The 27,179-nt window shown below is 38.0% G+C and overlaps 1 protein-coding gene across 3 annotated transcripts in view; it reads right to left on the reverse strand.

Moving 5' to 3' along the window:
* The window catches only part of RICTOR (RPTOR independent companion of MTOR complex 2), a 178,563-nt gene that overhangs the window by 101,380 nt on the left and 50,004 nt on the right, over positions 1 to 27,179 (reverse strand). For 2 of the 3 annotated variants that reach the window (XM_034774897.1, XM_034774896.1), the window contains 3 exons: positions 14,049 to 14,113; positions 9,260 to 9,391; positions 8,321 to 8,384 (listed from right to left, as the gene is read on the reverse strand). In XM_034774897.1, coding sequence (XP_034630788.1) covers positions 8,321 to 8,384; positions 9,260 to 9,391; positions 14,049 to 14,113 — 261 coding nt within the window. Of the gene's footprint in view, positions 1 to 8,320; positions 8,385 to 9,259; positions 9,392 to 9,522; positions 9,706 to 14,048; positions 14,114 to 27,179 lie in introns of those variants that run through there. The other variant, XM_034774898.1, reaches the window with a different exon arrangement.

A 27,179-nucleotide genomic window follows, 5' to 3' on the forward strand; every position in this document is an offset into this window, starting at 1 on the left:
CTTTACACGATTAAGCCATTTTGTCCTGTGTATAGGAACTAGCAAATAAATTGGGTAACTCAGTGGTATGTGTGCTTAAGGTAAAAGCTCATTCCAAACATGGGGAAGTGAGCAGGAAAAACCGCGGGATGGATGTAGCTGCTGCAAGTGGAGCTCCAGTCTGTGGTGTTACCACTTGAGCACAAGCAGAAAATATTGATTTAACAACATTACAAGAATCTGATCCAGAAGTATCTGCTCTTAAACAAAAAGTATTATATGGGGAGTTAAACCAGTTAAATGGTAAATTGCTCCTTGTGAGGGAAAATCTGTTGCTCGCTGAAGGAGATGATTTACCTTACCTGCTCTGAATTCTACCACAGCTCCTTGAAAGGGAAATATTAAGTTCTGTGCATGATGTACCAGTGGGAGCCCATCAAAATGCTGATGCCACTTATCAGTGACAGATTAAAGTGGCCGAATTATAAAAAAAAGGATGTTCATAAATCATGTTAATAATTGTCTTATTTGATGCTAAAAGCAATTCACCAGGGAAAACAAAATGTGGATTTATTCAGGCACAGCACCTCAGGGTTCCTTGGGAAAGACTATAGATTAACCAGGCTGGGGAGTTATTGCACACAAGAGGCAGCAGACCAATATCTACTTGTAATTGTTGATGTTTTTACTAAATGGATAGAAGTCTTGCCTACTGGAGAAACCACCCGCTCCTGTTACAGGAAAACTATTAGCAGAGAGCATGTCTTTTCCAAGTGGGGAATGATCCAGAGACAGACAAGGGAACAACATTCACGGGGGGGGGGGGGGTGATGAAAGATGCTTGCATTATGCTGTGAATAGAGCAAAAATTTCACATAACTTTTCAGCCACACGCTTCTGGCTTGGTGGAAAGCACAAACAGAACAGTCAAAACAACACTAAAGAAGACTGTGTGAATCAGGCAAAGACCGGGATGAAATAATTGCCTATGACTCTTCTGACTTTAATGAATAAAACCGGTGTGTCTCCTTTTACTGCTATAACAGGCAGAGAAATGAGACTCCCAGAACATTTGTTCACGGTTCCTGTGCCAACCCTAATGAAGGAAGGGTTGGTCACAGAACAATGGGTAAGACAGATGGGGGAAAAATTACAATTTGTGTGTCTAGTGCACAGCAGGATCATGCCAAAAATGAGGGCCTACCTTAACTGACAAGCCCAAAATGTAGATTGGCAAGTAGGAGACAGAGTGCTGGTACAGTTAACCTTGGAAAAAACTATTTCCAGCACCTAAATGAGGAGGCCCCTACTATATAATACAAAAAAGCTAGCACTGCAGTTTATCTGGCACAGTACCTTGAATTTTCCATATGTGTATGTTAGACATGAGGGGCATTATACATGTTTTGTGTTTCCTGTACATTTTAATCAAATAAGATCTCATCAATATGTACTCTTTTGAGAATCAGAGACAGTAGAAATAAGGGTGGCACAAATACCATACAATGGAGGAGGAGGAGGAGAAGAATGCCCCAAGGTGGAGGTAGGACCGAGTAATGGATTGGCATTATAGTCCCTTCAAGTGCTGTACAATGATGTTCAATTTATACATATACCTGTGTTGTTCAGCTTGATTTCATTGCATTTGCCAAAAGGATTATGTCCACCAGAGCTTGGCCAATTGTATGGCAAATGATAAAGGACTATTGTTGATAGACATGCAGAGGTAAAGGCACCCGAATCAATTCAAAAGATATGCCGACAGAGCCCTATTTGCCAGTGACTTAGCAGGGTGGTTTAGAGCCAGAGCATCAATCTGAAACCTGGACCTGGTGGACATTAAGACCCTGTGGGAACATCACTGAGCATTCCAACACAAGTTGGCTGCAGACATACTAAGCCCAATGAATGAGCAAAGCAAAGAACTCGTTAATCAAGAACTTCTGAATGTATAGAATATGCACAGGATAGTTACTTTATTTAAGGAAGTACAGCTTACAGTAAATGAAAATCAACCAAACCAGTGAGGAACATCAAAGCAGGGCAATAGCCAGGGACATAACATATCCTGTATATGGAGGGTATGCACTAGAGAAAAATCAAAGCCACTCACTGATATGTTTGCCCTCTTTATCAAAACCTGGTATGGCAGAGATCATATTGATTGGGATAAGGAGCCCTATATCTTCTTTCCACAATTAACCCCCACGATATTGGACCCTTGAGAGGTTTTTTTAGTTATTGTTGTTGTTGTTTTTGGGGGGTGGGGAGGGAGGGTGTTGTTTTACACCATTCAGACTAGTCATACCAGTAACTGCAAAATACCAGCTTAGTCAAACCATTGTTAAAATACTACGAGTAGGAGTACTAGAAGACACTGAAGCCAATAAGGTTTGAGAAGTTTGTTCTCCTCCTCAAATACTGTGGCAAGATAACAACAGTGTCTGGAAAGTCCTGGACTTCTCCTGTCGCTTGTACCTAGGGAACACCCACATGTGTAGGTATAACATTTTACAGAGTTGCCAGCATGTGGGTTCTCTCTAGGGGAACAATCTCCAAACTTCACAGTATGGTTGAGATGCTGGGGAACTAGTGAAGTATAAGCCACTTATGCTGGGAATAGTAAATATTGCATGGCGGCTGGAAAGAATCACTTTTGGTATGGATCCAAAGATTGTTATTCTGATTGGCGAATGTTTTGTTTCCACACCAAAATTCACCATGGGGATAAATGGAAAGACCTTATATCCCATGCCCATTTTTCATACTGTAACTGAATTACAGGCTGAAGTCGAATCCACAGTAGAATGCTTGGAAAGCAGTACCCAAGTTTGGGAATCCTGTTCCACCCTTGAGCTTGGAACTTAAAATTGTAAATAGGCAGGAACAGAGAATTTGGTAGTTAACTAGTCCTTCCTGGTGGAAACACGCATGCAAAGTGGGATTACATCCCTGGTGAAGATGGTCATTCAAAGCTTTGGTAGTTATCAATGTGATTGTGATAACTTATTCTGATTTTGTATTTGTCAAGTTTATTAGTTGTACAAAATGTTGCAAAATAAAAAAAATCTTTGAAATGCTTAAATGTAGTAAAATCTACATGGTATGTATGGTTTTAAAGGTGGGTAATGTAGAGATAGTTAATTAAAGTTAGCTTAAGTTTACTTTAAAAAGTAGTATCTACTTTAGGAGTAGTATAAGCAATAAGCGAGTAAAAGAAGTCATGAGAATAAGTAATATTGCTTACAGAGTGGGGAAGATATATGATCAAAAAGTAACTGATAAGTGAAAAGCAAAGGAAAACTGTCTTAAAAGAAACAAGCATAAACCTTCCCACTGTTCTACTGGAAAGTGGGGGTGGTGGTGTGGGAAGAATAGGAAAGGAAGGCCTTAAAGGAAGGAAAGTAGCAAGGATGAACTGCTTCAGACTAGGTTTTTGCCAGAGCTAGCAAGTTAGCTGAAGTGTATAAAAAGAGCTATGAAGTTGAAGGTTCTTTGTCAGACTCTACCTGATCATACTGGGGGAAGGCCAGAATGAGACGGTCATCCCTAGGTCTGGCTTATTTGTAAGTAAACTGATCACATGCTTATGAATACTTTATTACTGTATTGGGTGTAGTGACTGCTTATTTTTAGGCTGATAGACAAGTTTATAGCAGTTGTAAATACAATTTGGATTTAATAAAGGAATTTATGGTTAAATTAGTGTCATGGTAATATCCTGCAAAAATAATAATAATTCAAACACTGCACCACAAGTAGACTATTCAGGACCCCTCATAACAGAAGGACATACTTTATAAAGAAGTGCAGTGATGCAACAAGAGAGTCCCAGATGACTGTCTAGCCATCACATTTAGGTAAAATGCTCAGATTAAAACAAAACAAAACCAGCTAGCAATAAACTTTAGACAATCTCAGCACAGTTCTGTTCATCTGATGTTAATTCAAAAGAGTATGGCAAGGAAGTAAGTACATATAAAGTACTCTACGGGGAGCTTTACAGGCTGGTGTTTTATTTTGTCTCCTGCTCTTAAGCTTTTCCCCAGTTTTGCAATGTACTTTGACATTAAAAGGAAACTATTTTAATACATTCAATGAATAGCACAAACGCCAATATATTCTTGTAGATAACAGCATCTTGTTTGTTTGCGCTACTATATTAGTCAAAAAGTTAGCACATTTGGTATTACTACATATATTTTCTATGGCACCTCTTTATGTAATATCTGGGCCCTATTTACATACATACACATATATACATATACACATATATACACACACATTTACATTAGTTGGAATTTTCGTGGAGAGGATGAAGTTATCTTCCACAGAGAACCCTTCGGTGTGGAATTTCCTCTGCTGAGTATCAGGCAGATCATGAATCTGGCCAATTTTTATACAATTGTACGAGACTCATCTTTCTACTAGTCCGAGAATTTGATCTGAAGAACAAGCCCTTGCTGTGAGCTCTGAGGAAAACAGAGACCTAAGATAGCTTATCTCCTTGGGACAGTAAAAATTTTGTTTCTCTTTTTTGAGGCGCTTATATGTAAATATAGTGTAATGTGTTCCCAGGAGTCTGTTCTATCAAACAGATGAATTATGTAGTGAACCAGTTCTATAAAGATACACCATCTTTAAATAGAAAACGCTCCCAATATACATCCGGGAACATCCAACAATTCTTCCATCAAAACCCCATACAGATCAGACTTGGTATTCTTGATATTTCTAAAATTTTAAAAGGCAAACAGAACCCCTTTTCTTAACCTTTATTTGCTTTACATACATTTCAGGCCTTCTTTATGTTTCACATAAAGAAGCAAAAAAGTGAACAAGCCTAGTTTGCTTCCTTTGCAGGTCATTATTCAATGAGAAGTCACTAATGTTACATAGACAGATTTAAACATACAAAACAAGTTTATTTTTGTAAGATGTTTTTAAGAAACTACAGCTTGTCATACGATAATACTCTTACCCACAAAACAGGAAGCTCTTTAACACCGGACTTTAGAGAAAAACCCCAAATTCCTCACCCACCCACATACATACTGAGCCTTTCATTTACTATTATGGTACAAAACAACAAGAATTAATTAGCAATAGTGGGTGGGACTAATCACTTTTACAAAATATCCCCTCCTGGTCTTGAACTGACAGAATAAATGTTATTACACTCATTTATCATGTTGGGAGAGTGCAAACATGATCTCTTAAAATTAAGGTTGCTTTGCTTCTCGGGTTTCTTTCTGTTTTTAGAAGATGGAAAGGAAAAGTTCTTCTGTTAAATAATCAATTCCTAATGTTTTATTACAGTAAATGTCAGCTGCACTCTGCATTTATTTTAATGCAGATATACATACATTTATGCCTCTGAAAGATCAGAGATAGGTAAATGAGAGCTTCTTGGAAGCAGCCAGGAGGTGTTGTCAAGAACACCACCAAATGTGGAGTCTTAAAAAAGCATCTCTCCTTTAAAGATTAAGGGGTCACATTGAAATTACCTCATCTTGACCTCTGTCTGTAAGGTCTGAAATAGAATATAGTCTCCTTTTTGAATTATCCAGGAGAGAGAATGATCCAGGATTCCTTTAGATATGGAGAAGTGTTTTACAAAGCTGCTCTGCAATGCTTTCTTCAGAGACCCAACACTGAAGACAGTTTCTACATGAGCTTCAAAGTTCCCAGTGGGAAACTGGCTGCCAGATCTGTTTGGCGATGGCAAGTATCTAGCATGAATGCCCTCCAAAGGGTAGAGGCACAAGAGAAAAAAAATGCTTGTGCCAAGGCCATCCATGAAGCTAAAAGCCGGGATAAAAAGGATAAATTTATAATGATCCACAATGAAGATGTTTTTCTGTCTGTCTCCTATTCTATTCTGGATTTTATACCAATCTCATCACTGAGATACGAGTACCTTCCAGAAGCACATAAAGCAACACAATTATCATCATGCATATGTGGTTCTCCCTTCCTATATTTTATTTAATTCTTAATTTTGAAGTTTTATTTTAGATCTTTAGTTCTATGATTTTTTTATTGTTATTGAAGGCAAGGTTGAAGACGTGCACTTTGAACTTGGAGCAGAAAGTGGTGAATTCTTTGGTGGTTCTGAGATCCAGAGGGAACCCATTCCAGTGTCTGACTGGCTCCAGAGAAACCAAGGTCTCCTACACAAACAAGATTTCCCCATTCAACAAACAACTTCACGGTGGAGAAGCACAGCTATGGTCCTGGTCTTGGAGCTTTAGAAAAATCTTTTAGGTATCCTGGACCCAAAACATTGAATACCTTGAAGAGAAGGACTGAGGCGTTGAATTTGACTATAGGATGCTAGTGTACTTCACAGAGGACAGGTCTGATATATTGTATGCTACCAAACAGATATGTTGCAGTGTTCTTTACTAGCTGGAGTTTAAGGGCCGACTTCTTCATGCCCTGGTATATTGCACTGCTGTAGTCCAGCCAGGAGGTGACCACGGTGTGTATTACTGGGCCAGGTCATTTTCCTCCCAGGATAGGACACAGTATCTTTATCAGCCAGAGATGTTAGGAAACATTGCTCACCAATATTGCTATACGAGGGTTTAGCATCAAAGAGGAATCCAGTGGCACTCAAACTAGGGACTGAATTGACTAATTGTGGTTGTGTATCTTCATCCAAAGGAGACTATATCATGGCTACACATTCCTCAAAGACATTTCCTCTGCATCCATCTTATTGAGGTTCATCTTCAACTAGTTGTCCTTCATTTGTGTCCTGATCTTGACCAAACACTGCACAAACTTGGTGACAGCTTTGTTATATGTTGTGACATAGAAGGTAAAAGCTGTGCCTTATCTATGTCCTGTTGGCATGTAAGTCCATGATAATTCACCAGTTCTAATAGCTGCATATAGATGTTAAACACGACTGAAGGAGAATAGTCCTTGTTAGACTATGCAAGAATAAGTTCTAGTTGTGAAAGGAGTAGTTTTCTATCACTATCCTTTGGGTGCATTGTAGGATGGACTAAAGCAATTTGAGTGTTCCTCTACACTCCAGTGGCATTCCTTGATTAACTATCAAATGTGGGAGAGAGGTCAAGAAATATGAGAATGGATGCCTGTCCTCCACCCATCAACAAGAGACTATTTATCAGCACTATTAATAGTGTCCATTCCATGTATTGATCTGAACCCCGATTGTACTTGTCTAGATGACGGAAGGTCTCCATTTAGCTGGATTGTGACTTTTGTCCATATCAGAGAATCCAGTGAAGGAAAAAGTCACTATTACCCTAAGGAATGTTTGCTTTTTTCTCATTCTTTGAGACAAAGCTGTTTTATCCAAGAACATAAGGCTTGCGTGTAAGAGCTATGAATCCCACAACTGAGATACATGTGATCAACAACAAAGGTTTTCTTAAAATGGACTCTAAATTTTGATGTCACAGATATTTTCAAGCAACTACACAAACACAGGAAAAGCAGTCATTCTGAACTCAGTGTTCCTGTGGAAACCACCCTTTGGAACTGCTCCAAACCTCAACTGAGTCTTTAGGTAAACCTTCATTCTTTTTCTATGATGTTGATACTGACTAGAGTAGGAGGAGCTGAATGCAGAACACTCAGGTCCAGTCAAAGACAGAATACCTTATGCCAGAATAAAGACCTCATCATCTGTGACTAGTCTACAAGTGTCAAGTACTCTGGAGGGAATTACAGGTGCTAGCTACAGCCCTACATATCTCATGCATTTGAGGGCAGGACTGACCAGCATAGTAGCTAGCTCAGATTGACTAGGTCCTTTTGCAGCTCTGAGAAAGGCAGCAAATAAAGCTGTGCAGTAATCCTTAGAGTCAGAGGATTCTAAAGAAAGGGGCCATCATTCTTACAGGGCAGAGACACAAGCTCCTCTATCCATGACTGTCCATCTAGAAAAGTAACATAGGAAGGCCTAAACCAGCAAACCAGACTTGCATTGTTGTTCCCAGGCTGTCTTACCCTCAGCAGAGGGCTGGGCCTGTTTAGGGTGATATCAAGAGAGCCAAAGTTCCTGCCCAATCCCTATCCAAAATAGGTGTATTCTGTGGGACTCCCTCTCCTCACTCAGGGGAAGGTTGCCAATGGCAAAAGATGAAAAATCAAGCCATTTTTCATCTAGTACCTTTCCTTTTTTCTTTAGGAATGACAACGGTTCTTCAGCAGACAAGTCTGTTGCCAGCATAAAGTGAGACTGGAGAGCCTCCAGTTCCCTAAGATGGACTGTTGATGGGACAGTTCTAGAGCCAATATGACTGACTGGCTTGGCTACTGATGTAGCCAACATAAGAACAGTACAGAGTTAAATTTTTACCTTTCTCACTAATCGAAGTGCTTGGGTTCTCTCTACTTCATTACTCTGCTGTATGTCAATGCACCTAAAATAAAACAAAAGTTAAAATAAAAAATGTGGTTTATAGATAGGAATACAGGTTGGTGCTACTATTCAAGAATTTGAGTGAATACTACTACATAACTTACTGTCCAGAAATTCTAGCTTTCAGAGAGCACATGGATCATGACTGGTTACAGAATTTTAGTTTGTGTTTTTCCTTCAATAATAATCTTTATTATACATGAAGGATCACTAAAACAATTTTCCTATATACATGCATTTACATAACGCTGTGGTGAGATACAAAGGTCTTAAGAGTAGCTTTGAGATGCCTGCAAAACTGCTAGTCATTTCAGAGGAGTACGAATAACATTTATAAGATACCAGATCAACAATCTCATCATATTTCCAGACAAAACAAACTACATTAAATGGCATTAGGATTGAGAGTAACTATCCCCAAAACAAACACGGAAATTCAGAGTTACAATTAAACTGTAAAGAAATCCAAACATGTTAAGTTATGGATATATAGTTAAGGTATCCAAACAATCTTACTTCTGACTTGTAGTCATGTCAAACAATTATGGTTAATTCAGAGTTCAGGATCAGATTAAACTGATTTTTAGAAACAAGTTTATTTCCCCCCCACACACACACACACTTTTACTTCTTCATGATATCTTTTCACATTATACAAATCCAAAGAAAATGTTATTTCTTTTGATTTGGCTAGCATTCTTGTATAATTTTTTTTTTTTTTAAAAAGGAAGTTTCCCAAAAGAAAAGAAAAAATACCAAGAATCAACATTTACAGAGAATATTAAAGATATTCATTTCCATCCACACACACCCACAATCAGTCAAAGATGAGGAAATGAAACAAGTTATTGTAATATAATAATCTAGGAAAGTTACCTAGCTATCAAGTAATCCACTTTCAATTTTAGCACCTTTTGTAGAATACTGGAGTCTCGGATGAGATAGCGAAGGGCTCGCAACCCTGCTGCTCGCACCTCTTTTGCTTCATTCAGTAAAGCTAATCGCAAACTACAATGGAAAAAATAAGTGAAAAAACAAATTATATAGCAACTAATAGAGCTCCCCATTTGAGGGATAGACACTGTTTACTGACATGCAAATAAGTTAAAATTTAAAATGTAAAGGGAAATTTTCCTTACCTTATTAAATTTTCTTCCTTTGAGATCTATGCCAGTCCAGTCACTTGGGTAAAGCACCTCCCAGCCAGCAGATGTAGACAGTACATTGAGATTTTTGGTTTTGTCACTCCCCCCCACATAGAGGTTTGAAGGCTCCCAGACTTGAGATGAATCTTTGAAAGCAGGTCATATAATATTATTTGCTAAGTGAAATATATCAGAAAACTGATACTTTGGAAAGGTAAATTTTAATAAAAAGTGGTAAGGTTAATCAATAATTCCCTAGAGTTAGAAGCAAAGGAAGTAAAATCCACAAAGATGGCATAGATGCTACTTTAAAAAAAAATAGAGTTTTAGAGAAGACATGCATATTGCTAAACAAAAAGTGACTGCGAAAGACGAGGAATAAATCAAAATGACTAAATGGCAAGGTTTGAGAGGCCATTCAAATAGACTGTTACTGCCTTTCAGGAGCCGTCCCATAGTGCCCCAAACTGACAATACAATTGATACAAGCACTCTTGGTGAGAACGTGAACTGCTGACAAGTGTAGTGTGGATACACACAAGCGATGTAATACCTGCAACTACTGTAAGCTGACATGACTTAGGTCAGATCCAAATGGTATTTCCAAGAGTTCTGAAGGAACTTACGAAGTAGCTGACCTGCTAATAAAAATATGCTCTCTCATTAAAAACAGTCACTGTCCAAGAAAATTCTAAGGTAGAAAATGTTGTAAGTTTATTTTTAAAAAGCTTCTAGGAGTGATCCAAGCAATTACAGAGTAGTAAGCCTTACATATGCACCTGGAAAACTGGTTGAAATGTTAGTTAAAATAGAACAAAACTCCTGTAAAATCATATGATAGACTCTAACCAGCACATTTTGTGCACTGGAAAATTGTGTCTCACTAATCTTTTAGAATTCTTTGTACATATCAATAAAGTAGTGAATAAAGGAGAACCAACTGACATAATATGACTTCCAAAAGATCTCTGATAAAGTCCTCCAGAAGAAGCTAAATAGCCATGGGTTGAGAGGAAAAGTATTGTAATGGATCACAAACTAATCCTATTCTTTATTTTGTCTATGTAAATAGTCAATTTTCATCATCACAAAAGATGGACAGCATGCCTCAAGGATCCTTAGTAGGTTCCATGGTGTGTGATACATTTATTGTGGTCTGGAAAGGGAGATCAGGTAGCAAAATTTGGAAAGGAGAAGGGTTTTTTAAGTTAATCAGGATCAGAGGGGACTATGAGGGACTTCAGAGAAACAAACATGCTAGGTGAATGGGCAATATGACGACAAGAAATTCAATACCGATAAATGTAAAGTAATGCACAGTGATGGGAAAAAAGTTATACTACTCATATTTATTACAGGATTCTAAATTAACTGATCAGCTCAAGGAAGGGCCCTCGGTATTACTATAGACAGCTCAATGTGCAGCTGTGATTAAAAAAGCTAACAAGCTGTTAGGATGCATAAGGAATAGGATGGTGACTAATACAAAAATATTGTAATACTTTTATATAAGTCAATAGTGCAGCCTCATCTGGAATATTGTGTGTAGTACTGGTCACCCCATCTCAAAAAGGACATTGCAGAACAACAAGGGAGTTCAAAGAAGAACGACAAGAACAATCGAGGTCAGAGAGACCTAATGTGAGGGTCTGAGGCAGTAGGGCTATTCCTATGAATATCTTGAATTTTCCCTCAACTGGGGGGGAGGGTTTGAGGAAATCAGACATTTCCAAGTTGCCCTCATCGCTGTGGATCTCTCCTTCCTGAAGAGGATTTTTGTTCCCTAGTGACTGCCTCTTACAAATAGGGTATCTGAAGGACTTCAAGTCACCAGTCGTAAAATAGCACTGGTTCCCATGGGGGGGTATCAGTAAGAGAGAGAAGATATTTGATCCTGGAGGAGATTCATTTTCCCTCTTATGCTTACCCTGGCCACTCTGACTACCCAAATGAAATGACATTCCTGTGTACCTTTTTACATCCTAGTCCCTGAGCTTGGGTAGAGAGGGGCACAAACCCTATGCAGTGATCTGCTTTGTGTGTGAAAGCCTGGCACTTCTTGGAATTTTTTCAGGAATCAGTTATGCTATACTCCTGCAATGACTAAATCACTGCATGTGGGATAGAGTCCACAGACTGGCCGCTACTCCAGGACAAGGGCTAAGAACCTCAAAGACTTCTGAGGCCTAAAAGTATTCCATTCTCTCCTTTTCTCAGGAGTTTCTTTCACCTGTCAATATCACTGAGACTCCATCTGTTGGAGAAAAAAAACAACTGAGCTCTGTGAGCTGTCAAGATCCTTCTATGCAGGGAATGACGCCAAAATCTGTCAGTGTACTGTCTCCATCTGTTGGCAGGAAGAAATTATAATCAAGCACATGGACTAGCAAAAAGGACCAAAGAACAAAATCTAACAATTGCATTTATTCTTGGATAAAAATCTAGCAAATATATAAGTTGTCTTTAGTTTGCTTAAATATTCCCTAATAGGTTAAATTAGCAACTTTATATGACTAATTCTTAATAGCCTGGTGGTTCAAGGTTAGCCATTCATACCTTCGGAATGCACAAACATTTTTGTAGACTATTTCTTGTGTCTCCAGCAAAACAAGTGTAATCTTTAAAATAAATTAAAAGCAAAAAGCAAGTCCTTTAAACAACAGGCTCCTATCTGAACACTAAGCAATCTGACATGGGTATTTTTGAAAATGTTAACCTAAATGATTTAGGAGTCAAAGTCTTAAGTCCTATTTTCAGAAGTGACTCAATCACTTAGTCTCCACTCCTATTGACTTTCAATTAAACTTAAGTTCCCAAGTCATTTTTGAAAATGGAATATAGGCACTTTTGACATTTTTACCCCATAGTTAAATACAAGAAATCAAAGAAGAAAATAGCAACACCGTACACTTAAGGATCCAGGCAGAACAAAAAAAGACCAATTCTTTATTCTTCTTTTTAAAGATCAGCCTCAATAATATTGGCTTCTTCAGCAGCAAGCATTAAAGCATTGCTTTACAAATGAGCATTTCTATATAAAGTTCTTTATTCCACAATGACATTTTCAAAAGATCACAAATGACACAACCAAGGCTGCCTGTTCATCTCTGAAAATTTAGTCACCTTCTATACCCATCTGATCACTGCTATGGCAGAATAAACTGCATATATAAATGGAAGAAGGGTGGTACTGAATAGATTATTTCAATGCCTTTTTAAAGACAGACTCTCATGCATATCCTTGAGCAAGCATCTTCCATGAAAAGGATCATCCTCTTTGGCACATGTGCCTATGGATTTTCAGAAAATAATATTCTTTCTAGAGAGGGCTTATAGTTTTTTTTTTTAAAATGAGTCTGCTAGGTGTGAATTTTATATCTAAAAATTTTTTATTCTTCCTTATCCATGTCCTGGACTAGCAGGACTTCCTGACTTGGAATTGTATAACAAAATGCACTAGACATGCACCTCGAGACCTATATTAAAATTTGATTTGGTAAAGGAATTATACTTAATTTGGACATTACAGTCTCTACATCACAAAGCTAGCACACAATCTGACATGAACTATAATATACTCAGAAAAAGGATAATGAGAGTGAAAAGGAGTATTAACAGAAAGGTACTCAGTAGCACTGATTGAAGCATTCAGTTCCATCTGAGAAAACTTATCATTTATGAAAAGAAAGTTACAACATGGTCAGTTTTTCTGAAAGAAACTGAACAAAATCCCCACAAAATTTAAGGGAATGTTTTCTGATTTTATTTTATTTTTTATTGGACCTACTAAGTTCTCAATGTCAGAAGTTCACCTACACTGAATGGCAAACCAATTAGGGTGACCGGAAGAGTCAGCCTCATTTTTGCTGTTTCTGTTATCCATGCTGAATCCACGGCAAGTTAGCAGTGTCTGTGCAGAAAAGTAGGGATTTAATAAACAAAAAAAAATATTTTTATTCTAGGAAATAGTGATAAGATCGAGGCAGATTCCTTTAGCAAGTTTATACCACAAATTGCCTTAGTTGCCAAGAGGATGATACTGCAAAAAATTGTAAGTCTCTCTTCAGGGAATATAGTAAACTATTATAGAAACTTACAGGTGAAATCCTGACCCCCACTTATATAAGAGGAAGTTTTGCCATTGACTTCAATAGGGCCAAAATTCCACCCCAAGAGTTTCTGCACGCTTTTACAAAAGCTACATTTCAAAATACTCTTATTTTACTTTATATTCATTATTAATGCCGCATGAGTTCTGTGCCTTACCTAGAAATGTTGTTCTGGTTTATTATTTGCCGAGTTTCTCTTTCCTATTTCCATAAAACTGTTTTATACTTGTATGATTTTACATAGTGTGTGTTATGGAATATTAAAACATTAAATAAGAACTACAAAAAAACTTGAATTGGGTTTTAAAACGACTTAAGATTGTTTTCTTTCATTTCATTCAAAACAGCTACTTCAAACGTATATTGTTTAGTGTCCAAATATTGCTCAGAAATAATTTACAGAATACTTACCATATTATGATGTCATCATAGGTAAAACCTAATTTTTCTTCAGTGTGGCCAGTATTACAAAGAAGCTGCAAGCAAAATAAAATACTCATGTTTGAGAATGCTTTAAAAATCGGATTTATTCTTTAACGCTTAAAAATATTGCCTGAGATTTTCAAAGCAATCTAGAGGATTTAGCACTTCCTTCCATGAAAATTAACAGATGATGTGTCAATCTCAGAGTGCTTTAAAAATCTCAACCATTACTTTTACATAGAATATTTCATTCATTTAACAGTGGACATACCCAGTCCTTTTGCAAAGCTGTACAGTAACAGTGTAGCCTGAGAGACAACAGAATTGCCTCCCAGTCAAATATTGGACTACTCAGTCATACAAGCTGTTTCCCCGTGTCTTCTTGAAACCCTGATCAGTTGTTCCACTGCATGTACTAGTTGGGTGACTGGTCAAAAAGCCTGGAGACGGCTAAACTGGACTACAGTCAATGCATTTTCTTTTAAAGATCTGCATTCAGAGGATTCTTTAAGCACAGAGCAACAGATGGTCCATTTCCATGTTTTGTAACAGCAGCAAAGACTTTTGGACCAAAATTTTCAGAAGCAGCCACTGATTTTGGGTGTTCAATGTAATACTGGCTTGATATTCAGAGGTGCTGAACTACCATAGCTCTTCAAAATCAATAGCAAATGAGGCCCACAGTGTCAAGTTGAGTACCCAAAAAGGGAGGCAATCTGTAATTAGTGTCCGCTTTTGAATGGTTTGGTTTTATCCATGACTTTCCAGCAAGAGACTGAGAAGTACAGTTACCATACCATATCTGGGCCTAAAACCAAAGGTGTCAAGAAAAAGGTCTAGAAAGTGCCAGTGTTCAGTCTCCACAATCTTCCCTAAAGAAGGATGACTGGAAATAAGATAATGGGTAATAACTTCAACATCTAGTTTTGGCTTCTTGAGTGGGACCTGACAATTCCTTTTAAAAAGACACTGGCTCTTTGCCTTTCCACTAACAAACTCCTCGAATAATAGCCTCACCACCCTGTGATACAATTAGACTATTCAAGTACAATATAAATCCCACTCAAGATTGGAACTCAACCTTTTTCCAAGCATTTCCAGAACCTCAGCGAGTAACACTGGTTGAACAGAATAGACTTTGCATATGCCCCCTCTGTTCTGACATCAGAGGCTGATAGAATCTAAATCAGAATGATCTTATTGACATACACCAAAACCCCTCACAATCAGAAACTCAACAAGGAGTATATCACCTCAAAATAGTGATTTTTAATATTTGCCTAAGATTCTTACTATATTTCTGCTCAATATTCACTGTGTGTTTAGTGCCATCAATAATAATAAACAAATTCATAACAAAGTGTAATATTTAAAATTTAGTATCCAATATACTTACTGTTCAATGTACTAAGCCAAAATATTTAATGTGTGTTCTGTATTCTCCCTACCTCGGTCACCCAGACTCCTATCATCAGTGGAGCGCAAATCATTTAGATAGGATTCTATTTTAAAAAACAGATTTTGCGAAAGACTAGATTTAAATGATTTTTTAGGTATGCTTTCTGCAAAAAGTGTGACCCTTCTAGGTTTTATGTTGTGGCTCTTAGTCCTTTCAATGTTGTGGCCATTTAAATTTAAAAACACTTCACAAATACATGTAATTAGATGCAAGTACATCTTGCTTAATTAATTTTTTTCTATATTGTGAGAAAAAACAAACAGTTGTATGTTGAACTCCAACACAATTAAAAAGGAGCAGACCGGTTAGTAAAATCTTGATCTAGAATGGCTACATTTTGCTTCAAAACTATTCTGAAATATTTGGGATTATGTATTTGCCTTAAAAATAAGTACACACATTGTTACAAGGTAATTTCAATAAATTTAAAAATATAAAGGCCTAATTTTTCTCCTTGTTTCCAAATTGTAGTGAGTTCAACACCAGACATCTGCATGCATTAACTGGTTATGACAGTGCGTCACATCCTAGTATTTATCTATTTTTGAGACACCATTAATGTTGGACTGCCTATGGCCACTTTAGCATTTCTACTGACTTCTTATGAAGTGTAAAAATTGGTTGACAAAACAGTGTGAGGAAATACTTGCTAAAAGTGTTTTTTTGTTGTATTCTAGACAAATGAGTCAATACTTGTTTAGATACATCATTTTAGGAAAAATTATTCATGCACCCTCCCTCCAAATGTAAATATCTGTGAAACAAGAATGTTATACTTTCATAGAACTTTCTTCAGGATCCTTAACAAGCATTTTCACTATTTGAAAAATCTGAATGGTAATTTTGAAGTATGAAAAAAAAAATCTTTCCAAAGAGCAAAAATATTCTCTACTGACTAGATAGATTTTTTTCCCCTGTATAAGGCGGCGTGAGAACTAGGAAACAATAATTTCAGACAACAGTAGTATTGGCAAGGTCTGAAAGCGTGCATAATTCTGCAAAGCATAAGAGAAAGCTGAGTTTTTCCAGTATCATGCACCAGGATTAGATTACATCACTGGCCTGTAAATTACTTTAAAATGGGATTAGTTATAAATTACAAAGTAATATCTCTTTGAAGAAGGGAAGTTGGAAGACTGTCTACCATGTCAAAGTTGGTGAATCACAACAAAATAATTTAAGATACATTAGATATCTGCAAGATTCTCCTCTATAGTATATTTTTAGTGCTTTTTGTCCAGTCCATTCTCCAATAAAGTTCCTTTGAGAAAATAATCAAATTCAATATATTGAAACTTATTCCTGAAGAAAGACCGGCTTAATCTAACCCTGACTTGCAAGGAAAAATTCATAACTTAATCTGATTACACACATAGTTCCATAATTCTGTTTCTAGCCTAATAGTCTTAAACTATTACTTAGAGAGCAAAAAAGAATAAACAGATACAGAATTCACACTAATATAAGAGCCAGACATTAACTATAACTAGTGGGTATATACCATGTAATATGCTACAAAAGTAAAATGCAACACTGGAATTCTCTCTTCAAACCAACAGACAGTATTCTATTGTTTTTTAAAACTGGTCAAAAAAGAAACCTGGTTTAACTGCAATAGTTTCAGTTTTCCATCAGCGCAGAAGAACACATGCCTTCCAGCACTCCCAAACCCCACCAGTCCTCACTGAGTTCCCTCTGTTTTTACTACTGCAATAGTGGAAGCAACTCTCCAGGGATCTGAGAACAACTTTTTAAAGACTTCATCTCCATGGACTGTAGGAGCATCAAAACCATACTATCACAGCCTACAATACCCTGACAACATCTTCAGATCTCTTCACTGTTCTCATCAGGTCTTCTCACTTCTTCTGTAAGGTCTCAGATAACTTCTCAGCTAAAAATACATAAAATAATTTCCTAATATTACCTTTCCATGCAAGCCATTGTCATTAACTGGTCCATCTGCATTGCCGTTAGATTTAGTTCACCAACTCCCTGTTGCCAAGCCTATTTCATGATGTCTCCTGTACTTGTGATTTTGTCCCTTATTTCTCTTCCCTTTGATCATTTTTACCCCTTCATCTTTGACTTCACTGTATATCTCCTCCTCCATTTTTCTACTTTTGTTACTCTTCTTACTTCATTTCCACAACACAACTGCATTATGGAGGGGGAACAAATGGAGGAGGAGAGGAGAAATTAAAACAATGGTCTAGAAAGTGGTGAGCAACCTGGGGCTCATCGGGGTAATCCACTAGCAGGCTGCGAGACAGTGTTTACGTTGACCGTCCACAGGCACGGCCACCCGCAGCTCCCTGTGGCTGCGGTTCACCATTCCTGGCCAATGGGAGCTGAGGATGCGGCGACCAGCCCGCACGGCTTCCCACAGTTCCCATTGGCCGGGAACGGTGAACCACGGCCACTGGGAGCTGCAGGCAGCCATGCCTGCGGACGGTCAATGTAAACACTGTCTCACGGCCCAACAACGGACTACCCTGACGGGCCGCGTGCAGCCCGCAGGTTGCCCACCACTGGTCTACAAACAGACAAAATTTACTAAAAAAGCAGAACTATAACGATACCTATATAATCAACCGAAACAACATAATATCAAGGTGATTTAAATTTTCTGGCCCAGTGTGGATTGGACCACACTGTACTAACTGACCATCTATGGAATAAAAGGTCTACCATACCAGAACTGATTTTGGAACTATTTCAGGAAACCTGCCATAATGGAAACTGGACAAAGTACAGATGTAAAAGATGTATCCATGCAGGATGGATGAATGGAGTTGTAAAAAAGTGTAAGTTATCTACAACCAGAGAATTGTGTTCTTAATTTATTGTTGTGTGTTCATGGTCTAGCCATAGATTACAATCCCAGTCTGTCATCGTTAAGAATTGCATTAGATTAAAAAGCTACTTCCTATTAAACCACCAAGATGGGTTCATAGCCACAATGATCTTACTGATGAAACCTTCGCCCTTCCTCTTCTCACCCCTGCCCTATGATTTTGTGTCATGTTTAAAATCAGATTTTAAGAAATTCAGTGCACGGTCTTGGTCTTTTTATTTGCCCTGTAAAGTGCCTGCCACTGTTACAAATAGTAATATTAAAAATTAGGCTTGCTATAAGGAAGGCAAGGTAAAGATCTTAATGTAAAAAAGAAACTTAAGATGAGGAGAAAGTAAGATGGGTTGCATATGTGAAGGAGAAAAAATTAAAGGTATTTGATTTTACAAGCATTTTGTTCTCTTTCCATAAAACATAAGACTTCATTTTTGAGCACATCATCATTGCTCAACAAATAAACTATTTGTAAATGTTTCTAAGCTGGTTCATTAAAAGATACTATTCACAGTGTAAACAAATACAATGACAACACTGGAAACTCAAATCTTGCAGAACATTGTCTTCAACTAAATAAAAAGATAAGTGTCTTTACAATGCCTCCCTTCCAATCCCTAATTACTTAAATGAAGAATGAAGTTCATATCTGGAATAATTTAAATAGTATGTTATGCAAAGCATATTTAAAAATATTATCTTTATGTTCATTCTTCTTCTCCCCCTTTAATCCTCCCTCAAGTTGGAATGTTGAGGAAGGAGTGATACGGGGGGGAAAAGAACATGCTGTGAAAATTTCCAATAATAAAATGGATAAAACTTTAGATTTTTCATTTCAGTTCAACTATTGTTCAAATACAAAATCATTTCTATTGAGAGAGATTTGAGTCTAACAAACATTTTTCTATCACTAACACTTACTGAACTTCACTAATATAAGTTACAATAAAACGTAAAAATCAATAAAGATTATAAATACAAGTACAAATAATGCCTCTGCACAACAAGTATTCTTGCTGGCAGTTTCACCAAGACCAAAGACCAAATAGATTTGGGGAATAAGTGATTATTTTACCCTCTATGAACGGTTCTGTCTCATCAGGGTAGAAACACTGGCATGAAAATGGACACTATTACACTGACTCATTATGTATCTTAGTGGTTTCTCAAACTTTTGTTCACAGAACATGTGTCCTTTTTGGCCCAGAGAACAGCATAAGAACCCAAGTGTAGGGAAGTTGCTAGGAGGAGATCTCTCTTCATGAATGATCAAAATGGTCCCTTCTGGCCTTGGGATCTGAAACTGATGGTAAGCCACTGCTGAATCTCTTAGGATATGTCTAAACTTCCAAAATAAAAAAAGCCACAAGCACACATGGCAGAGCTTCTCAAAGCCCATGTCAACTATGGAACTAAAAATAGTGATGTAGACATTCCTGCTCAGGCTGTGGGTGGGTGAGGTTCTGTAGCCTGCTATGTGCAGACTAGAATCAGGTCAGACTAAAATCATTATGGTGCCTTCTGGCCTTAAAAATCTATGACTCTGTACTGCTATATTAAGCCCACTGCTGTGAGCCCTGCAAGTCCAAAGTCAGTTGACCCAGACTCTGAGACTCTCTGCTGCAAGTTTTTTTTTGTTTTTATTAAAACACACATTGTAGACACACTCATAGAGGGTTTAAGATTACAAGTCTTCTTAATTTGGCACCTTTCACTAACGCTAGTTTACATATTTCAAAAGCCCATAAAGTAAGACTGTAGAAATTCAGTCCTTCACAAATTAACAGCTGTTTTCCAGTTATGGTTCACAGAATACTGGTGATCAATGAAGAACTTGATGATCACAAGGTTGTGGTTCCTCTATGTTTTCTGATGCTAAATTGTGTAAAAATCAGCTAAAAATACATTAGTTTTCTAATATTACTTTTTCATGCAAGCAATCACTGTAGTTGCCACACGTGTTATGGAATCATAAATGAGGAGGGAGGTGCTCCACACAATCACAAATGGGAGGGGCAGATGGTCCACAAGATTCTCAGTATTAAAGCCAATATATCTATAAATATAAAAAGCATCTGGTAACTTTTGTACGTCTGTACTACTATTATATATAATGAAGAGGTTGCAATCTAATCTGAAAGTTTTCTTATTAGTAAACAAAACCCTCGTAATTACATTAAGTTTCAGAACAAATCTACAATCTATTAATTTGCCAAATTCTTCTCATTTCACCTTCACATACCTTAAGCACTTCAATCTATTTGTACAGAATGCTAAACTCTTAAGAACATATACACCGATCACAAGGACTTCTGACCGTCACATTTAACAATTAACATGCACTTCATCTTATAGACCTTCGAGTTCAAACATTACCAGAATACAAAACTGTCCTGTACATTCCAATATTTGGCTTAGGTACCCTTGTACACCTCTTCCCTTGATATAACGCTGTCCTCGGAAGCCAACAGAATTCGTGTTATATCGGGTAGCGTTATATCGAGGTAGAGGTGTAGTTTACTAAAATGGAAATGGGCTAGTATAGCTTTTAAATTCCTGGAATTAATCCAAGCATACGAAGAGACTTAATTTTAACATTAATACACCTTTTCAACCTGTCCCTCATTCTTATTTATTGGCCATAATTCAGTTCTGAAATTCACATATTTAATACAACAGCAAATCAAAAAGAAAAATAGAACAGATTCCTGGAATGGTTAATTTAATATTAGCACAAAAATGTTATGCTAGGCCACATAGTGGCTTTTTAACCCACATATTTCAATAAAGATCTTTTCGTGCTTACTGTCACCCATGAGTTGTTCATGTTACTGGGATGAGTCATAGCAATTCTAGCACCATAGAAGCATGACTTAGAAACAGCAGCTCAAAATAGCAAAACCACAGAAGGTCCAAAGCATATATAAAATTGAATATAGTCTATTAACTGTAATGAATAGGTAACACATTAGTGAGATACTTACAGAAGAACATAGAATTAAATAATAATGAAAGGCCTTGTGACATGCCCTAACGATGGCCACAGAATCTAGATTTGAACTAGTCTATTCTGAAAGTTTGTTACACAGCTGAATCTCTTTGACAGAACGTTATTGGGGGATCTTTCATGTTTCATCCTAGGCTTTCTGAACCACCTTGTACCACAGTAACATAGCTGTAATGCTGGGTCACGCACAGTCAGTCAATGATGAATGTAAGTGTTAACACAACAACTTGAAAAGGCAACGGCAGCAGACTAGAAGCCAACGCAAGGACCAAAGGCACACAGCCTATCCTGTTGAGCTGTCAGGTTACTATATACTGCATGAACTGAAGGTTCTGCCTTATACTTCTCCATTCTGCCCTTGCTACAGTGAATTTCAGCAAATATATGGACCACTGAGGCTGGATTCTCATCCAGCAGGAAGGGGCAAAATTCCTAGTAAATTGGAAGGCAGCAACAGCTTTGACAACATTTCACCAAAAAGAACCCCCCACAACTTTCCTGACTTCCTTACTATCTCTTTTCATTCTCTTTCAGAACAAAATGTTGCAGTTTAAGTCATTTTCCTCTCAATGTCTTACTAATTCCACCCCAATTTTCAAATACATTCACCATCTCCCTTCAGTTAACACAGCAAGTTTAACAACCTTCGCCTTCAGAGATCTGCACAATCTTGCCCACATCTATATCTCTGCTCCTATTTCTTTCTACACTTTTTCACTCCGTTCATTCACCTAATCCATGCGCCTTCTTCCTTTTTCACCCCCAAAGTTTGCAACAGCTTTCCTTGTGCAATCAGACCTCTCCACATTAAAATCCCTCCTGTGAACACGTTTCTGTTAAGCCCTAAAATGATGTTCACTGCTCGACTCTAAGACATCCAACTCCTACTGGCACAGCACATATAATTTGCATCTGAATTAGTTCACAACATCCTTAGTACAAGGAGCATGTCATCTTTACATATAACATTTCTAGCGTTAGTACTCAAAATTAATAGTAATTATGATCTTTACAGAACAGGAGAAATGCATGGAACCAAGAAAAATGAAGTGTCTTTTCTGTTACACAAGCCTAATGAACTGCTTCATTAAAGTCAGTTTAATTTTTGCCACCATCATGTGCTCTTACAAAAAAAAAAAAAATCTTGCAAGCCTATTAGTAGCATTTTAATTATAACAGCAGAAATTCATAGAGCCTGCAAAACTAATTCTTCCTAATTCATACCTGCAAACTCTCATTCTCAAGAGGACTGGACTTGTAACACTGCTCTACAGCCAAAATGCTTCTGAAATAAATGTAGTCAAACTTTACTAATTCTGGGTCACTGAGAACGAAAATGATGCTTAAAATTGTTGATTGGCTCTAGTTTTCAAGATATACTATTGGGTCAGTATATACGACCCTTGACTTGGGAATGGCGGAGGATAAGTGAGTTATAAAGGGAAGGGATCTCAATTTCAACCAGAAATTACTAAATACATCTTTGACTGGATCTATGAATAAATCTATGACTGGGTTTGGACAGTACTTGCTTTTTAGGCAAAAAAATGAATGGTGCAATCTGAAGATGGTATTGCGTCATACATGATATGAATTGCATCATGTTATTCCTAGAAGTCATGGATGATGCAATCATAAAGAAGCTTACATCACTCTGCTGAACAAATTGCCCTATATCAGCTCTAGAAATCATACACAGTGTCGTGCTCTTATTTGTCAGTGTTTGATTTTGCAAAGGGACACATTTCTGTTTAGCCAAAGTGAGCAGAGATGCCTCATACTTGTGTGAACAGTGCAGATAACTTCTGCTATGTTTGTGGTGAAGTGACTTTTGCATCACAAAAGCGCAGTATAACCACTATGGTTAAGAAAGCCTATCACCTTTATTTTGGATGCAAAATTGGAGATCAGGACAAGAGGTGGGCCCCACACATATGCTGCAACACTTGTGCAACAAATCTTCACCAGTGGTTGAACAGGAAAAGGAAATCTATGCCTTTTGCAGTGCCAATGATTTGGAGAGAGCCAACAGATCATACCAGCAATTATTACTTCTGCATGGTGCCTCCAGTTGGGAAAGGTGTGTCAAAGAAGAAAAAGTGGACTGTGCATTATCCACACATTCCATCAGCTATATGCCCAGTACCCCACAGAGGAGGACTGCCGGTTCCTGATGCACCAGAATCACTCTCACTTGAGTCAGACGAGGAAGAGGATGAAACTTCTGGTCCTGAACCATTAATGTCACAGGACCCACATTTTCTCCCATCCTCCTCCTCTGAACCACACCTCATAACACAAGGTGAACTGAATGACCTTGTCAGGGATTTGGAACTACCCAAGAGTAAGGCAGAGCTGTTGGGCTCCAGACTACAGCAGTGGAATCTCCTGGCAGGTGATGTTAGGGTTTCCATGTTCCGTGACCGTCAAAAGGATCTTGTCCCATTCTTCTTCATGGAAGGTGATCTTGTAGCCTGCAACAACATAGATGATGTGATGGCAGCCCTCAACATCGTTCACGATCCAGATGAGTGGAGACTGTTCATTGATTCATCGAAGATGAGTCTTAAAGCTGTTTTACTGCATAATGGCAATGTTTTGCCATCAATTCCAGTTGGTTATGCAGTCCATAGGAAGGAAACCTATGACAACATGAAACAACTTTTGAGGTGCATAAACTATGACCAACATCAGTGGCAGCTTTGTGGCTATTTGAAGGTTGTTGCTCTCTTGCTTGGTCTGCAGACTGGATACACAAAGTACTGCTGTTTTCTCTGCGAATGGGATAGTCGTGCAAGAGATTCCCACTACATCAAGAAAGATTGGCCATTCTGACAGTCATTGGAGCCTGGGAGGAAAAGTGTTCAGCATCCACCACTTATTGAATCAAGGAAGATTTTGTTACCACTCTTACACATCAAGCTGGGTCTGATGAAGATCTCTGTCAAGGCCACTGACAAAACACAAGCAGCTTTCAAGTACCTCCGTGGAAAATTTCCGAGGTTAAGTGAAGCTAAAATAAAGGAAGGTGTCTTTGTTGGTCCTCAGATTCGTGAACTTCTTCGAGATGATGCATTTGACCATGCGCTGCGTGGCAAGGAAAAGACGGCACGGAAAGCCTTCCAGTTATTGGCAATACATTTTCTCGGAAACAACAAGGCAGACAACTACAGGTTGTTGGTGGAAAACCTCCTCAAGGCATACAAAAGCTTTGGTTGCAACATGTCACTAAAGATACATTTTTTGCACTCTCATCTAGATTTTTTTCCACCGAACTGCACAGCAGTGAGCGACGAGCACGGCGAGCGATTTCACCAGGACATTGCAACAATGGAGAAACGCTATCAGGGCAAATGGAGCCCATCAATGCTTGCAGACTATTGCTGGACAGTGACAAGAGATGCTCCATTTAATGAATACAAGAGACAAGCCAAGAAGCGCCGAGTAGACACTGAATAAACTATGTACATAATAGTTTTTTGCCTTTTGTTTCATAATTCTGTTTATATAACCCTTTTGCTGATTTTTAAAGTGTTACATAAACAGGACAGGTGAAATAGTATCATGTAAAGCAACCATAAACACATGAAAAGACCTAGGTTTACAATTTATGATTAAAACTCTACTAGCTACATAATATACATAGACCTAAAATGTAAAAACTTAAATATCTTAGAAACAGTAGCCAGTTGTTTTAATTGTCATATTTGAATTCAGCACATCAAAATACATAATAAATAGCACATTTTATCTCTGAAACAGACGACTTCGCAAAAATTGTAGACCAGTGTAATAAGCAAGCTGAAAAAAGTCAACATCAATATTCTAAATAGATATTGGACAAATATATTTAACTGCAGCACGTGAGTATTTTTCAAAGAACAGGCGAGCATGAAAATAAAATAAAATCCTCCCATTTGGCAGAAATATTACCCCACTTTTACTAAACCTACGTTTGGTAAAACTGAACCAAGGGATCTTTGTTCATGCAGAAGTCAGATAAATTAATTTGGACTTTTCCGGCCAGAACTCATATCTGATGTTATGATTTCTAGCCATTCTGGGACATTTGAATGTGTTAGCTTCAGATTTATTTGCTTTAAAAAGGAATGACTTTTGAAGATAATTTAATTGCAAAAAAAAAAAAAAAACAAAACAAAACATCATACTTTAAAGAAAAGGTATGTATTTAGATTCCAGGAATTTTCAAACAAAATCCTTTAGTATTTTGTTGGCCTGGAGTCAGCTATACTCATTACTTTATCTACTGAAGTGATGTCAGAAGGTAGGCACGGTTGTTTGACATGCACATGGTTAAGAGATCACATCACCAGTTCCCTCTGCCCTCACCTTAAAAGGAGCTTTAATTCTTAGGATATAGTCTTCACTAAATAATGGCATTTCAACCATCACATCAGCAAGTGTTACCACAATTTTGAAAATGTTACATTTATTTTTTCATGACATACTTAATTTTACCTAATGCTACTGACTAGCAGCCCATAAAAACCATGAATGCTTATATACTGCTGGCCATCTGACTGAACATTTGCTTGCTTTCCCATTATTAAGGCTACGATTTTGTCACTGAGGTTGCGGAAGTCATGGAATCCGTGACTTCCAAAGGCCTCCATGACTTCAGCTCCGGCGGCTGGGAGCTGCAGGGTCCTGTCGCCTCTGGCAGCGACAGAGAGGTGTAAGGTACCCCCGCCGCCTGAAGCAGCAGGCCCCCAAACTCTGAGCCTTCATGGGCAGCAGAGGTACCCTGGAGTCTCCCGACTGCAGCAGCGGCAAAGGGGGACCCCCACAGTCCCCTGGTTGCCACAGAGGGCAGGGGGACCGCCACAAGACCTTGGGTGCCATGGGAAGGCCCTCCACAGCTCCCCACTGTAGCGGCAGCAGGGGGATCCTCGCAGCTCCCCACCACCGGGGAGGGAGTAGAGGGACCCTACAACCCCCTGCCATCACAGGGGTCAGGAGGACTCTGGAGCTCTGAACCCTCACAGATGGTGGGGGCCCCGGAGCTCCTAACCACCCTGCAGCTGCCCAGCCCATTCCCATTTTATCATGGATATTTTTAGTAAAAGTCACGGACAGGTCACAAAGCAATAAAGAAACTCACGGAAGCCCGTGATCTGTTCCTGACTTTTACTAAAAATAACCATGACAAAATCTTAGCCTTACTCATTACCAAACCTAAAGAGGACCCACCCATCTTTGATTCATTTATGTGGTCACAGGAAGATCTTCAAGTTTCCGGACTTCTTGCTGGTTAATATTGAAACCTTCATGTTAAACTTTTTTATGACTTTCCTTGGGTTTCTCCCCACCCCAATGGTATTTGGGAAGGAAATTACAAGTGGTTTATATACCAGCATTTTCTCTACTTTTGCAATTGTAATCCAGTGGAAATATCCACTGGATTCCAAGTATATAATTCAGAAGCCATTTGTAGAATCCTAAATTATAAAAATTGTAAAAAAATTCATGTGAATAAATTTAATCTCATATTTGCCTACTGCGAGGTTTCTTACCACTTTCAAGCCCAAGAGTAGAATATAAATAATAAACAGCAAAAAAATCGTTCACATTATAAAAAATCTTGCCAAGAGACAGAAGTTTATTTAAAAAACAAAATTTAAAAAACTGATTTACACTTGCATTTCCTATCAAACCACTCACAATGGAAAATCACCTATCCAGGTTACAAACATTACAATCTAGATCAATCTAATATCTTAACTCCGAAACATAATAATACTCAAACACACTCAGACTCCTTAGGCCATAAACTCCTTTTCA

Source organism: Trachemys scripta, chromosome 6 (assembly GCF_013100865.1).
Source record: "Trachemys scripta elegans isolate TJP31775 chromosome 6, CAS_Tse_1.0, whole genome shotgun sequence".
Lineage (NCBI taxonomy): Eukaryota > Metazoa > Chordata > Testudines > Emydidae > Trachemys > Trachemys scripta.